At 35.8% G+C, this 15,475-nt stretch overlaps 2 protein-coding genes and 1 non-coding gene across 3 annotated transcripts; 2 read left to right on the top strand and 1 right to left on the bottom strand.

Annotated features, from left to right (window-relative positions):
• Positions 1 to 3,019: 3,019 nt before the first annotated feature.
• LOC117921223 (rop guanine nucleotide exchange factor 7-like) lies at positions 3,020 to 6,799 on the top strand. The gene is made up of 7 exons (XM_034839055.1): positions 3,020 to 3,037; positions 3,139 to 3,255; positions 3,723 to 3,877; positions 5,045 to 5,119; positions 5,202 to 5,492; positions 5,589 to 5,942; positions 6,034 to 6,799. The coding sequence occupies exons 2-7, from the start codon at positions 3,147 to 3,149 to the stop codon at positions 6,658 to 6,660; spliced, it is 1,611 nt and encodes a 536-aa protein (XP_034694946.1). The 5' UTR covers positions 3,020 to 3,037; positions 3,139 to 3,146; the 3' UTR covers positions 6,661 to 6,799.
• A 3,605-nt stretch (positions 6,800 to 10,404) lies between these two features.
• Positions 10,405 to 13,698, top strand: LOC117920413 (rop guanine nucleotide exchange factor 7-like). The gene is made up of 7 exons (XM_034837916.1): positions 10,405 to 11,251; positions 11,334 to 11,450; positions 11,570 to 11,724; positions 12,015 to 12,089; positions 12,170 to 12,460; positions 12,581 to 12,937; positions 13,028 to 13,698. Exons 1-7 carry the CDS (start codon positions 10,648 to 10,650, stop codon positions 13,532 to 13,534), a joined length of 2,106 nt encoding a protein of 701 aa, XP_034693807.1. The 5' UTR covers positions 10,405 to 10,647; the 3' UTR covers positions 13,535 to 13,698.
• Positions 13,699 to 13,926: 228 nt separating this feature from the next.
• TRNAP-AGG lies at positions 13,927 to 13,998 on the bottom strand. Its single transcript has one exon. It is a non-coding gene; the product is annotated as a tRNA-Pro (tRNA).
• Positions 13,999 to 15,475: the final 1,477 nt, after the last annotated feature.

Raw genomic sequence — 15,475 nt, 5'->3', positions numbered from 1 at the left:
AGGTTAACAATTAATTATGACGGTTTGGTAGATGCGTGACACAAAAATTTTACTTTATATTCACCACAAAAGATAACAACGGTTCAACATTCACAATGTGCACTACCAATATGTATTTTTTTTTTCTAATTATCTTTCCAATATTTTTTATTTAAAAAAATTGTCAAGATTCTTATTTTTTTTTATTAAAAAGAAAAGAGCCAATTTCATTATCATTTTTTTAAAATTTCTTATTTTTTGTCCTAAATAGTTTGCTAATACAATATCCCTCACTTTTTTTCTTATAAAATAAAAATAAAAATTATAATTCATATAAATATCTATGAAAAATCTTTCTATCTTGAATTAGGATGATTATCTCTATTTTATTTTTAATCAATTTAATTCAAAAAATGAATTTTGAATTTCATGAAATCTTATCAACCTATTCATCTTTTATTTTTATTTTTATTTTTTACAAAAAAATCCAGATGTGAACCTTAAATTAAAAAAAAAACATTTAAATTCTAAAAACCTCTCAATATTGATAATTTGATATAATAATCTAACGTCAATTGTTATGTGGGGGTGGGTGGTTGACAATTTCAACCAAGGCGGCCGGCAGGTGAAAAGGAAGGAAAGAAAAACACGGATTAAATATTAATAATCAAATATTATATTATTATAGTTAAATATTTATGCTATTTTTAATATTATTGTTTATGAGAGATGAATATTATATTATTCATATCATTATTGATATTATTGATAGTACTAGTATTATTTTTATTAATATTATATTTATGTCGTTATTCAATATCTTTATTATTATGACACCTTCCATTACAAACTAATTACGGAAAATACACACATTTTTTTTTTAAATGATACTTATGGATAATTGCTATATGCTCCTGGACTTTACGTATTTACATTAAATTTGATCAATTTGAGTGTAATAAACTACAAAATTATCTTGAGAAAAATAAAATTTAAGAAATAAATTCGCTTGCAAGAAATAAATAAAATTATTACCTAAATTAAAAATATTAGTGCCTGACTAATTGTGTATTTGATAATATTTTTATTTGTAATATTTCTAGTGAAGTGTTTTTTATAATAATATTTTAAAGAAATTACCTATTAGATATTTTTTTAAAAACTATTTTTTATATTATAAATTATTTTTAAAAATATATTTTAAATTTTATTAAATATTAAAAAAAAAAAAAAAACATTTTGTAGGCAAAGGACACTCTCACCCCACCTCTTCCATCTATTAAAGCTCAATTTCTACTTTAATTTCTTCTAGACCTCTAGAAAGTATTCCATGTCTTCTATCTACTAAACAAGCATACCAACTACCCATTTATACTTTCTCACTCTACAAATAATAACATGGTAAATTTATTTATTAGAAGAAAATTTCAAAAATCATTTCTTTCAAGCTTAAAGTTTTTTTTGTTGATTATTTTCAAATTCAAATAACTTTCTAATTTTATTTATTTATTTATTTAAATCAGGAGGTGACATATGATTCCAAGAACTTTTGCCCAGTCACGTAGAAACCACCACTTGCATGATGACCTGGACTTTACATTGCATAAAAAGTTAAAAACTGATCATTGAAAAGCTGATAGAAAATCATCTGGGGAGGGCTCTCGTTGGTCTAGACTTCAAATGGGTCCACCCCAATACATAGGAGAAGGCCAGGGAGATCTCCGACTTGCAAGGAATTGTCATTTTACCACACTACAGTACATTAGAATGAAGAAAATGTTGTAGTAAATAAGCTTATGCTTCGGTTTTCCATGACTATTTGCATTGGCATTCTTATGAAACCAAGGCACGGTAACACAGTTCCTCCCATCTGTTGGTCTTCTGCAGCTAACCCAGGAATAATGCGGGTTCCATATCCAGAACCACTAATTGGATTTTACTTCACCGCGTATGGCATGAAACTCGGACCATCGAGCAAAGACACTCCAAATTTGCGGTTGTCCATATGAATATCAATGTTGGCTTTGATCATTTTGATCCTCTCTGACCAAGTTTATGACAGAATTGGACTTCCAAAAACCAACTACAATGGATGAATTTCACATGTGCTTTTACTTTTAAAAATAAAATAATATAAATAAGGGTAGGAAATGATGGGAAGATGGATATTTAGAAGTTTCAGTAATTAATTGGGGGATATAATTAATCACAGGTTTGCCATTTACAATGTTCCCATGTACTTCTCTCTCTCTCTCTACATATATAGTTAAAAAAAATGATAATATTCAATACGCTAATGATACCTGTGATCCCGTTTTAAGTAAAAACAAGGAGACAAGGTGCAAAGGTGATGAGTCCTTTCTCTCACACTAAATTGTGGCTGGAAACTTTATTGCAGTCTTGTCATATCACAAAGCTCTCCTATAGAATTTTCACCATTTCTTCCCAATTTTCTTTATTTGCCTCTTCAAAACCAGGCAGGGTTCAGACTGGCATCTTATGGAGCGAGCTTTGATCGACATACAGTCTAGGGACGAGAAGACCCAGAACACGCAATATCCCAATCTGTCCCTGCCACTGGTGAAGTTGATCATGTTGTCCTTATTGGGTAGTTTCTGGGTGTCGAAAAATTTTCGAACTCTGTATCACAGAACGCGGTTTTCAAATGTTTTTTCGGTGAGGAGGCTTTGTTCTTCTGGTGTGGTACTTACAAATTCTGCTATTAGTGAATCGCCTGGGTTTATTGAAGAAGGTGGGGATAAAATGGACGGTTCGATAGAGAAAGGTAACGTGATCCAACAGTGGAAACTTGAGTTTGGTAATCATGGAGATGGAACTAAGGAGAGTCGTTCGTGGTCTGGTTCTCCAACCCGGAAGGGGACGTCTAATGAGGAAGAGAGTCACCGTAGCCCGAGGCATTCGTCTTCCTCTCTTCCGTTGGACTGGCCTCTTCAGAAAGTTGAGGAATCACATTTTGTCCGTTCTGATGATATTCATGGTGCAGAGAAACCCCATTTGCACGAGATGAAATTTGAGAAACACTGTTCAGAAATTTCAGGTTACGTATCTTTTTTTCTCTCTTTATTATGTGGCGCTGATATATATATATATGTAATATGTCTGAATATTTGGTCGTGGTTGTTGTTGGTGTTTCGGTAGAGGTTGAGATGATGAAGGCAAGATTTTCAAGATTGCTGCTTGGAGAAGACATGTCAGGGCGTGGAATTGGGGTTTGCACAGCATTGGCTATTTCTAAGGGCATTACAAATCTCTATGGTATGCTACATGTTTGGATCATAGGAGTTTGGGTTCCCATTTGCTTTTCTCTCTACTAATTACAATGGTTGGTTAAGGAAAGAAAAGAAAATTACGAATCACTTTTTTTTTTTTTTTCTAATAGTTATGTAATGTTTGGTCTCAAGAAAGCATAAAATACATAAAAAAAAAAAAAAAAAAAAAGAGATGCTAAAATGATTGTGTTACTTCAAAGGGATAAAAAAAATCAAATATAATTTAAAATTAAATCAAACTTATATAATTTTAAATTATTTAATATTTATATATTTCAATTAAAATAACTAAATTAAATTTCATTAATATATAAAAATAATTTATTAATTTTAAATTTAATTTTTTAAAAAAATTTCTAAACTTTTTCTCCCGATTTTCTTTTCTGCGCATTTTTCTTCATTTTTTTTTTCTAATTAAACATAGATTATTTTTCTTTCTTTTCCCATGTGTAGCTACCCTGTTTGGGAAAATCTGGAAATTGGAACCTTTAGATCCAATGAAGAAGGCGATGTGGCGAAGAGACAAGGAATGGCTTCTTTCTGTCAGTGATCACATTGTTGAGTTCACACCCGCTTGGCAGAAATTTCCTGATGGAAGCGAGGGTGAGGTAAAATCTAATTCTATTTTAATTTTCAAAGTTCAACACCCTTAGGATGGTTTGTAAGAAGATATGGCGTGAAGGTCACATTTGGAACTTTCGAATAAAGAATGAGAACAAAAAATTTATTAGTATAAAAATTAAATTTCACTCAAATTAAAATTTTTATTTATCTTTTTTAGATGGTATTATGATTTATTTCAATTTTCATCTTAATTTTGGAAACGAAGGTGAACCACACTACCATATAAAAAAATGAATGAAAATTTTAGTTTTCATATTTGTGAATTATTATTTTTATTCTCATTTTAAAAACAATTTAAGAAAAAAACATTATTTCATCAAGAATGAAGATGAATTATAATACGATGTGGGAAAGGGGAATGCAAATTTTGATTTCTATGCTAATGAATTTTTTTTATTCCTATCCCCATTTTAAGAAAATCTAGGTTTATTGGATAAGTCAAAATGAGGATTCAAAATCCTTACAAGAGTAGATTTTGATTTCCATAAAAATGAATTTTTTTTTTTTCATTTCTATTTAAGATACATGACTATTATTTAATGTTTGATATATAGGAATGAAGATTGAAAATGAATATTTTGTTTTTATTTTTATTTATCCTTAAATGAGAAAGAACCTAATAATTCCAATTCTCATTTGGATGGAATGTAAAGTTGGAATTTTTATTGATTTTCATTTCAGTATTTTATATTATGAGATGAGAATGGAAAATGAAATAAATGGATAATAATAACTTTACAATTTTATTTCAAAAGAACATTTTTTGAGAGTTTTTTTTGTTAAATAAAAATATTGAATTAATAAATAAAAAATTATAAAATAATATTTTTAACTTAATATTAGATTTTCTTGAAAAATAAAGAAAGTTATTGGAAATAAAGAGAGAGAAGAGTATGAATATAAAGAATGGAGAATCATGTTATGTTTCAAGAATTCAATAGTTGTAATTGGTTTTATCCTTTATAATATTTTTTTATTATATAGTGGAATGATTTTATCTCGGCATGATAGATCGAATCATCTTAAAACCTCGTATCATACTTGTGATTATTTTATCTATTGAATTAACCTTGTTTGCATGAAAGCTCCCGCCGATTACTTAATTTTTGAGCTTTGTTTCATCCTTTTTCTTTTACTTTGCTGTGATTCAGGTCATGACTTGCAGGCTCCGAGCAGATCTTTATGCTAATCTCCCAGCTCTGCGTAAATTAGATGACATGCTTATTGTAAGGTTCAGAAATAATTGTCTCGCAGTAGATTTCCTATAGTTTCAAGAGGTCCCTCTTTAACTCATAACCCATTTCCCAGGAAACATTAGATAGTTTTGAAGATACAGAGTTCTGGTATGTCAACCAGGGGATCCTATCCCCTAAAGCAGATGGCTCGTCCTCTTCCCCAGGACATCTACATCACCAAGAGGAAAAATGCTGGCTACCTGTGCCTCATGTCCCTCCCACTGGCCTCTCTGAAAATTCAAGGAAGCACTTGCAGCAGAAACGCGATTTCACTAATCAAATACGAAAAGCTGTCCGGGCCATCAACAGCACTACTTTAGCTGAAATGGAAGTCCCAGAGCCGTATTTGGAAGCTCTTCCAAAGGTCCTAGAATGCTGCAAAATATGATTTTTATGTAATTGAAAGATATTTGTTATTGATTTCCACTGTCGTTGTTATCTTGCTTGTTCTTGGTTTCAGAATGTAAGAGCTAGCTTGGGTGATCTTATCTATCGATATATTACGTCAGACCAGTTTTCCCCTGAATATGTCCTTAGCCATCTTGATTTCACCTCTGAACAAGCTATAGAGGTTGCCAACAGAGTGGAGGCCTCAATAATTGTGTGGCATCAAAGACACTACCCAAAACCCGTTAGCATTAAAAGTCAGCCCACTTCGAGGCAATCATGGAAAGCAGAGAAGGAGCTGATGGCTGATGCAGACAAGACAGAATCAATAGCAGAAAGGGCCGAGAGCCTCTTGTTTTGCATTAAGCAGAGGTTCCCTGGCCTCCCACAGACTACCTTAGGGATGAGTAAAGTCCAGTTCAACAAGGTTTGGTTTAATCTTATTCAAAACTTCAGTTATTACTGCATTTTGTTTTCCATGTATATACTCAACCGACCAAGTTTCCCCTGTTCTTTAGGATATTGGGAAATCCATTTTAGAAAGCTACTCAAGAGTTTTGGAGAGCTTGGCAGCTGATATTTTGGTTTGTATCGATGATTTATTATATATGGATGACTTGACGAATCAGTTTTTGCCAATCACTAGGGTTGGGGTGACTGGCCACGAGAGCATTTCAATTCCACATTTGCTGCCCGTCTCAAGCACTCCTATTGAAACAGCTGTCACGACATCAGGCGTTTCCCAGGGGCAGCAAGTTATCCCTGCAAAGGCAGAGACATCACCATTCTTCAAACCTAGCAAGCTTCTGCTTCGAGGGTTAAGCAAGAGAAAGCCCTCGACAGATTTTCGGAATACTGAGAGAAAAGGGAAAGACAATGACAGTCACATTGAGGGTTCAGAATTGACTTCAAAAGCAACTGGAGAAGCGATGGGTTTTCTTAGTACTGAGACAAAAGGGAAAGACAACAACAGTCCTATGGAGGGTTCAGAATTGATTTCAAAAGCGACTGGAGAAGCATCAGCGCCACTAACTGGATCAGAATCTTTTGAGATTTTGAGAAAAGCTATTAGGCCTCCATCACAGGGCTCAATTCTGGGTCTAATGGCTTCTGATAGAACTTGGGGGATCACCTACTTACAATGAGGACTAGGAAGCCTCTGGACCTCTAGTGATATCTGTCAATGATAAGTAAAAGGCTTGGGGCGTTATCCGCATACAGGGGTGCCCAGGAAAAGGAAAACTCAGATCTGCTGGTGGCGACATGCATTTTATACTACCAAGAGAGGAGTTGGATTGGTTATTTTATTGTTTTAATAGTGTTTAATATACTACCAACATGTTGACACCATTAGCTTCTACCGTTGTACACAAGCCAGAAGAACAATGGCAAATGGCTGGTTGGGATTTACCATTATAAGGTATATATTCTCAATTTTAAGGCTCCCTATCCGAATCCAGGCCGGATAAAATTTTAGATAGGAATTGCAAATTCAATACGACATCTCACAACACAGTCACTATTTACATCAATGCTATTTTTAGAGATTAAATTCTGAGTTTTAGGCTTCAAAAATCAGTACTGCATGGTGTCAAGCAATCATGAGTCAGGACTGACACCATCTGACTCGTTCAGTCATGGCATCATCTCGCCTTTTGTCTCTGACCAAGTTGTAAGTTACAACTTACGTATTAACATCCCTTTTAGGCCTAAAATTAGAATAAATAGAGCCCATTCCACTCTTCATGAGCCATTGGAATGGACCTTATGCCACTCCAACCGTGTACCTTAGGGATTTCAGGCTTTGGTAAGCCTCAAGTGAGTCCTATAACATCCAGATTATGATTATGAGTCGCCAATTTTCTCTCTCTTGGAAGCTTCAAGTGACTCATGAAAGACAAATATAAATGAATCATAATCACCAATAAGATAAAACATATCTACACAAATTATAAAGTGAATATAACAAGCGGAAAGTGATGAGATCAAACCGATTGAGAAAAACCTAGTCTATAAGTGTGCTGATATACCATATTAGCGGAATCAATTGAAGAAGATATAGGTCAGAAGAAACTCTTGAACAAGAGCGTTACAAGTTTCATTTTATCACTACTTGAGTAAATATTACCTGAGGTAACTTTAATTTCATTTTGATGTCTAATATTTTTATTTGAATACAAAATCAACTAATTTTGTTAATTTTATTTTAAGATAAAATATAATATTTCTTTACCCTGGATGGGTTATGCAACACACCACATACCGATGGAGACACAGCGAAGAGAAGCCAAAACACTGGGCCCTGAAGACTTGATAATTTTTGTCAGACTCCATGTGCCAGAATGAGACTTTTTGCAATGAAAATCGCTTGTAGGTTGCAACAGCTAGAAGTTTTGAGTTCACTAGAGAGGGATGTATGGGCGCATAGAGATAGTACAGATAAATTGGGCATATTTTTTGGTGATTGGAACCCTCTTAGGATGACTCTAGGCTGTCTAGCATTAACTTTCGTGGATCACATCCCCACTTTCCATTCTAAGAACAAAAAAAATATAAAATATGAAATAATTTTTCTTATATTTAAAAAGTATTGTAATCAATTATAAAAGCTAAAATGGTAAGCATAGAACCACTAAACTAGACATACTTTTATAATATATTTAAAATTTTACTCTAAAAAAAATAGAAAAAAATGAAATAAAAAAAAGGAAAAGTATATACAAACAAGCACATACTTTCCAGATTTTAGAGATGGGGTAGGTTGCCTATGAATCTATCATGACTAAGTGATTAGTTCCGAAGGATAAAGAGGAGCCCCTTTTGAGAGGCATTAGCTCCTAGGAATTAATTAATCAATACAAACTTAGAAAAAATTCACTACCCTTAGTACTGACAATCCCAGAGAAGATGGCAAAAAGTTGTAAACTGGCCTAGATTTAAAGTTGATGCTATCACTACAACTAATATGGTGGCAACATATACTGGAGCTCCTTAAATTCTTTGGAACGGATTTCAAATTTTAAAGGGAATAGGGTGGTTGATGGGCTCCTCTTTATTCCCAAAATAAATAAAGAAAAGAAAAGAAAAAAAAGCATAGTTTAGGCATGCTATTTTTTTTTTTTGAAAACACTTTTCAACATTTTGAACAGCAAAGCTTCGTAAACCATTTCTGTTTTGATTGGGTGCATTTGTGTCCAGCAAAATGTTGTCTTGACAAAATATTTCCTCTCAAAATGCCTCAAATCACACGAGTCTCGAATCACCAAATACTTTGCCTTGAATACCAAACTAAGTCATGTTCTCCTTTCTCCTGGCATCATTAGCAATGTTTACATTACCAATTGTTCCCCGCGCAATTGCTGGAAAAGTATGAAAGGGCAAAAAATATTGAAGGCTATCTTGGGAGTGTTATAGAAGTCAGCGGAGACAACAATTAATATGATGAAACTTATGATATTTAGGAGCGTTCCCCCTTTCACTACTTAATTTATAGCCCATAACGCATAAGGGTTTGTATTCAAAAATTGAAATAGGATGAGGGAGGGAGATCGTGAATAAACTTCAAAGGAGGAAAAGAGCATATGCAAAAGAAACGTGTGATAGCTTTTATACCACACAGAAGGCTAAAAAAAAGAATAAAATTCTCTGCTTCCCTCTGGGGTTTTTCAAATACTGGGTCGACATCAACCAAACTTACAAAACAGTTGGGAGGAGGCCATCCATGTTTGCAAATATTCAGATGGAAGTTGGAACAACCAGCAATATCATGATGAGAGGAATCGGAAGTGGTAGAGGACATAGAGACTTACAAGGAAAGTTACAAAACTAAGTGGCCAAGTAGATGGTTGGGAGCTACTGTTTTTTATCATATCATTTCAACCGCTACTCTTTGTTAGCGTTAGTTAAGATAGAAATCCCATATTAAGTCCTTTTGGACATTGTTGCCATTATGCTTTTTTTATTACTTCTTACGAGCCACATTGGCTCTAAAACGTGACTGCAATTAGTATTCTTAAAACATAAGAAAGGCTCTTTTCTCCTTTCATGCTTCTTTAATGGCATGTAATATGAATTCTTAAGGAACACTTATATGAGGAAATTTAACATTAGGTTGATAAAACACAGAAGCATCCCTGTAGAATCCGTTGTGTGGCCAAAATGCCCTCAGAGAAGTTAATTCGTCGCCAACTTCTTTTGGCTCCAATTCATGTCTAGTGGCATGTGGCTTCGAGCTCAGATTCCAATTCCAAGGAGGAAGCCATAGGTGTTCCACTTTTTATTAGATGAGGTTCTACGGGACAGATGGAACAGTACTTTGCCTCTAGCATCCTAAAACACTTATCCCCTTGAATTCATTTTTTTTATTTATTTAAAAAAAGATCCGATTTTTCATTTTTGTCGTGAAACATCTCCATCCCCTTTAATTTAAACAGGCGCTGGCCTGCCCTTCTTTGGATTCCCTACTTTGCCTCTAAAAACAAAACATCCCTTTTAGGTTACATTCGCGATTGCCAAAGAACCCACAAATCTCCGGTCTGACTAACCTAGGAGTTTTATTTATTTATTTCCTCAAATTTCAATTTGTCATTGAATATTCAGTCATTAAATGTAAGCAAGTACCAACCATTAAAAAGAAAAAATGTGGCAATAAAATGCTACATTATTATCAAACAAAATGTTATATAATTTGAAGAATAAGGGCAATTGAGGTATAGCAGTAGAAAAGCAGTAAGGACTAAGGATTAATTGGTGGACGTAATCGATAGATTCGTCTCTTACACGACTCCCATGAGCTTACTTTATTATTAAATTTAATTTGAACTAAAGCATAATATTTAATACCCAATGAGGTGTGGGAGCTTGTTGAAGCAAAAGCAAAAGCAAGGGCATAGCCGCATAGAGAGTGCAGAAATATTAATGAGAAGAAGAGGGCGCTCCTTCTCTCCCACAATCTCCTACACAGTACGCGCTATCATGTGTCTCAGCAGGCTTCAGTAATCATGCCTACCAGCTTCACTGCCCTTCTGTAAACTTCTATATATGATAATGTTCCTCTACGATATATCCACCAATCTTTCTGCATTTCCGTTTTTGACCCCCTCAGAGCCAGACATGGTTCAAGCAGAAACCTTATGGATAAAGCTTTCACCCAACACCAACGGACAGAAGTACCCCAACTCCCGCGACGGCATGCCCTCTGTTTGCCATCCGTGAAGCCGAAGAGTTCCAATAAGTCTACTGCGTTTCTCGTATTGGGTCGTTTCTGGGTGTCGAAATATCTTCGAAATTTGTGTTGCAGAGGGCAGTTTTCTAATGGGTTTTGTGTGAGGAGGATTCGTTTTTCTGGCATGGTGGTGAACAACTCTGTCTTTTGTGATTCGCCTGGGTTTGTCGAAGGGGCGGCTGAAATGGAGGGTTTTATACAGAAGGGTGAAAAGGTTGAAGAGAGGGAAAATGGATTCGGTGACAGTGGGGGTGGAATCGAGACTTTTGGAAGTTTGCTTGAGGACGAGGGTCGCGAGTGCAGTTCGAGCTCTGATTCTCTGACTTCGGAGGCAACGGCTAACGAGGAGCAGAGTCACAGCAGTTCTGAGGAATCATCTTCGCCACTTCCATTGGATTGGTCTGTTCAGAAACAAGAGTCATCACATTCTCTCAGTTCTGGTGATCCTGATGGAGCAGAGAAACCCCATTCGGATGAGATGAAATTAGAGAAACAAGGTTCAACAATTTCGGGTATGTCTTGTTCCTTCTCTTTATTAAATTTCGTGACATATGTTTGACAATTTGATTCTGGGTCTTTCTGGGGTTTGGGCAGATATTGAGCTGATGAAGGAAAGATTTTCGAAATTGCTGCTTGGAGAAGACATGTCAGGATGTGGAAACGGGGTGTGCACAGCACTGGCTATCTCCAATGCCATTACTAATCTATGTGGTATGCTATGTGTTTATTTTTTGAAGTGTTTGGATGATGGGAATTATAAATTTACGACATTGGCTTTTTTGAGTTTTTTCCTTCTAATAGTTATTGCTCTTTCTTTTCCCAATTTCCAGCTACCCTGTTTGGGCAACTTTGGCGATTGGAACCTTTACCTGCAGAGAAGAAGGCTATGTGGCGAAGAGAGATGGAATGGCTTCTTTGCGTTAGTGATCACATTGTTGAGTTAATACCCTCTTGGCAGACTTTCCCTGATGGGAGCAAGCTCGAGGTAAAATCTGTTTCCATTTAGTTTTCAAAGTACATCCTCCTTCAGTTTGCTGTGTTAATTGTACCAAAAACCCTAAATAACAAACCTTTGTCTGATATAATCTACACTTGCATTGACTTGAATCCCTTGCAAATTTGGCTGAATTAAACCATATATGCATTCACTTCGCCCAAATCACTCAGCTGTTTATAAATGAAATGCTGGAAAATCTAATGAAACATCAATTGACTATGATGTTGAATGGATGACTAATTTTTTGTGTTTGTTACACTTCCTTTGATATGATTCAGGTCATGACTTGCAGACCCCGATCAGATCTTTACATTAATCTCCCAGCTCTGCGTAAATTAGATAACATGCTACTTGTAAGGTTCACTAAAACTCATTTCCTAGTAGAGTGCTTCTAGATTCATGAGGTCATTCTAACTAGAAGACTATTTTTCAGGAAGTATTAGATAGTTTTGAAGATACCGAGTTCTGGTATGTTGATCAGGGGATTCTAGCCCCAGATACGGATGGGTCATCCTCTTTCCGAAGGCCCCTTCAGCGCCAAGAGGAAAAGTGGTGGCTACCGGTGCCTCGAGTACCACCTGGTGGCCTCCATGAAAATTCAAGAAAGCAATTGCAACACAAGCGTGATTGCACAAATCAAATACTGAAAGCTGCCATGGCAATCAATAGCACGGCCTTAGCTGAAATGGAAATCCCAGAGTCATACTTGGAAGTTCTTCCAAAGGTATTAAAATGCTGCGAAGTACAGAAGTTTTGTGATACCAAAAAACATCTGTTGCTAGATTTTTGGATGAATTTAATCAAAAGACACCTTTGATGATGTTTTGCTTGTACTTGGTTTCAGAATGGAAGATCAAGCTTGGGCGATCTTATTCATCGATATGTTACATCAGATCAGTTTTCCCCGGAATATCTGCTCGCCTGTCTTGACTTGTCCTCTGAACATCAGGCCTTAGAGATTGCCAACAGAGTGGAGGCCTCAGTCTATGTTTGGCGTCGGAAAACCAATTCAAAACCCATTAGTAATACAAATCGGTCCACTTCACGGTCATCTTGGGAAATTGTCAAGGATCTGATGGTTGATGCTGACAAGAGAGAATTGCTTGCAGAAAGAGCAGAAAGCCTCTTGCATTGCATGAAGCAGCGGTTCCCTGGTCTCCCACAAACAACCTTAGATATGAGCAAAATTCAGTATAACAAGGTTCACTTTAAGCCACTGAGTATTTTTGTTCTATTACTGCATTTCATTTTCTATCTAATACTCAATTAATCAAATTTACCATTAATTTAGGATGTCGGGAAATCCATTTTAGAAAGCTACTCCAGAGTTTTAGAGAGCTTAGCATCTAATATTGTCGCTCGAATTGACGATGTGCTCTATGTGGATGACTTGACGAAGCATTCAGATCAACTGTTGTCAATCTCTAAAGTCGGTGTGATGGCTCACAAGGGTGTTTCAATTCCATACTCGGTGCCTGTCCCAAACACTCCATATAAGACAGCTTTCACCACACCGAGCTTTTCCCCTGGGCAGTTGGTTAGCCCTGCTAATGGAGACAGTTCACCATTCATCAATGACTGCAATCTTCTGCATCGAGGGTTTGGCGTGAAAAAGGTCTTGACGGATTATCTTAGTATTGATACAAAGGAAAGAGGCTGTGGCAAACCTATTGAGGGATCGGAATCAATTTCAAATACGGTTCTAGATGCATCGGCTCATCAAACTGGATCAGAATTTTTTGAGCATAGAAAAGAAGGGGTCAGCTCTCTAAGACATGGCTCGGTTGTAGAAGGATGAGAATGCTGGAGGTTTGCCCTCTTGAACTAATTCTGAGATTTGGTCTCTCGCCGAACCCATTTATGTATGCTTTAAGTAGATATACAAAATGTACTGGGGAGTGGAAAAATTAATCAAATTATTTAATTTTGTTGTAAAATTGGATTGCCAAATGGTTTTCGTCATGGGCCTTCCACCGTACATTGTTATGAGTTTGCACCTAGTTGGAACCAAATCAGCTTTGATATAATTTCAAATAACAAGACTAAGTCGTTTCTTCCTCCAAGTATATTTCTGCAACTGATATAAATCAAAGGAGGTGACTTCAGCTTGGTCATACCGAAAGTAGAGGTGTTGCAGACAATTTCCTCCAGCTTTTTTCCCTTGAAATTGTTAAAAATAAACGAAAAGTGGGGGCATTCCGAGAATTGAACTCGGGACCTCTCGCACCCTAAGCGAGAATCATACCACTAGACCAAATGCCCATTTTGGAAGTCGTTCTGAACGTTTATTATAAGTCATCTAAACACACCCATAAGGACAGAGAAAATAGGGAAAACCATCCTGGTGACTTGTATCAAAGCTAAAATCATTGCCTCCGAGGCATGTTATTTGAAGTATGAACACATCAACCGTTGGAGGATAAGGCCAGTTATTTTTCCACTGAAATAAATAAATAATTCCTCCAGAACCCAACTTTAGGTTGATTAAAGATATTCATTACCACTACCAAGCGCCATGACTGCTTATTTCTAACTGGAAAAAGGGACAGCACCTATTCAATGACATTTCAGTGTTCATTCGCCCTACAATCTTTGGTGGGCTCAGTCCCAAGAGTCTTCATCCAAATTCAAATTTCAGGCACCAAATGGGATTAATTAGATTTACTGTATTTTGGCACGCACTGCCTATAAAATTATGATCTCCAACACCATTCAGGAGCCAGCGACCCACGGGGAATCAATCATTTCATGGGTAGCTAAGGTTGTTGAAGTGCTGAAATTAATCAAGTTCTGCCCTATTAATTAGATCGCTTATGTTTTACCTTGTTGACGGCATGCCTTCTCGTCCGTCAACGAATATGGAGGGTTACTAATGCCGTGCCCACCATGTTTTCTTCAAGATACAAAAATGTGGCTTGTTGGAGCATGGCCGAAACCTTTTACACCAGGGTACATGATGCCCGGGTGGCACACTACAAGGCATACAGCTGGATCAAAAACAAAGCGACAGGCACCATAATTGAAAAAAAAAAAAAAAAAATTAAAAAAGAAGCATTCCAGTCAGATGGAAAATTGGCAGATTTGAGGACGTGACGTGGAGAACTCAGTTGGAGAAAATCTACACGGTGACATAGGTAACTAGTCGGAAAGAATTGAAGAGGACTTGATGAGATAAATGTGTGATAATTGATGAGTTAATTTGGAAAATTAGCAATAATTATGATTTTTTTAAGGAGATACAGTGCATGAGTCGACAAGGATCTAGCAAAATCATGCACTAAGAGGGATAAAATTTTTATCAATAGCAACATCAGTGTAAGATAGAAAGTTAGAGAATTTGGGAGACATCTAGAGAAGTATTGTCAATACATCACATTAATTTAATTAATTAGCTCCGTAGCTTTATTTTTGCCTTTTTTGTTGTGGATGATGACGGTCTTCTGTATCCATTTATTCTTCTAGTATTATTAGTACACTACCAATTTTCTAACCTCGTCTGGCGTCTTACCATCATTATGAAGCTACTGAATTTTATATCATCCTTTCGTTAAAATCTTAGTGGAAGACGAATGGTAGAAACTATTATTCTATTATCCAAAGTATCATTATTCAATGAAGTTAGCGGTTGTTGTTTTGGTATTTCAGTAATTAAAAGACTGAAAGCATTCATTATTGTTCCAATATCCAACATGTCATCAATTAGACCTTTATTTTAAGTGCCTTGTCTTAATGATTAGTC

Source organism: Vitis riparia, chromosome 8, assembly GCF_004353265.1.
Source record: "Vitis riparia cultivar Riparia Gloire de Montpellier isolate 1030 chromosome 8, EGFV_Vit.rip_1.0, whole genome shotgun sequence".
In the NCBI taxonomy this organism is placed as follows: Eukaryota; Viridiplantae; Streptophyta; class Magnoliopsida; order Vitales; family Vitaceae; genus Vitis; species Vitis riparia.
Note: the sequence above shows the minus strand (reverse complement) of the source record. Positions and strands in the feature narration are given on the sequence as shown.

Excerpts from the sequence above, each read along its gene's own strand:
- LOC117921223 (XM_034839055.1), top strand. The coding sequence starts at position 3,147 with ATGATGAAGGCAAGATTTTCAAGATTGCTGCTTGGAGAAGACATGTCA. Across the intron at positions 5,120-5,201 it reads AATTAGATGACATGCTTATT|GAAACATTAGATAGTTTTGA; the intron begins GTAAGGTTCAGA and ends CCCATTTCCCAG. Across the intron at positions 5,493-5,588 it reads ATTTGGAAGCTCTTCCAAAG|AATGTAAGAGCTAGCTTGGG; the intron begins GTCCTAGAATGC and ends TCTTGGTTTCAG.
- LOC117920413 (XM_034837916.1), top strand. The coding sequence starts at position 10,648 with ATGGATAAAGCTTTCACCCAACACCAACGGACAGAAGTACCCCAACTC. Across the intron at positions 12,461-12,580 it reads ACTTGGAAGTTCTTCCAAAG|AATGGAAGATCAAGCTTGGG; the intron begins GTATTAAAATGC and ends ACTTGGTTTCAG. Across the intron at positions 12,938-13,027 it reads GCAAAATTCAGTATAACAAG|GATGTCGGGAAATCCATTTT; the intron begins GTTCACTTTAAG and ends CCATTAATTTAG.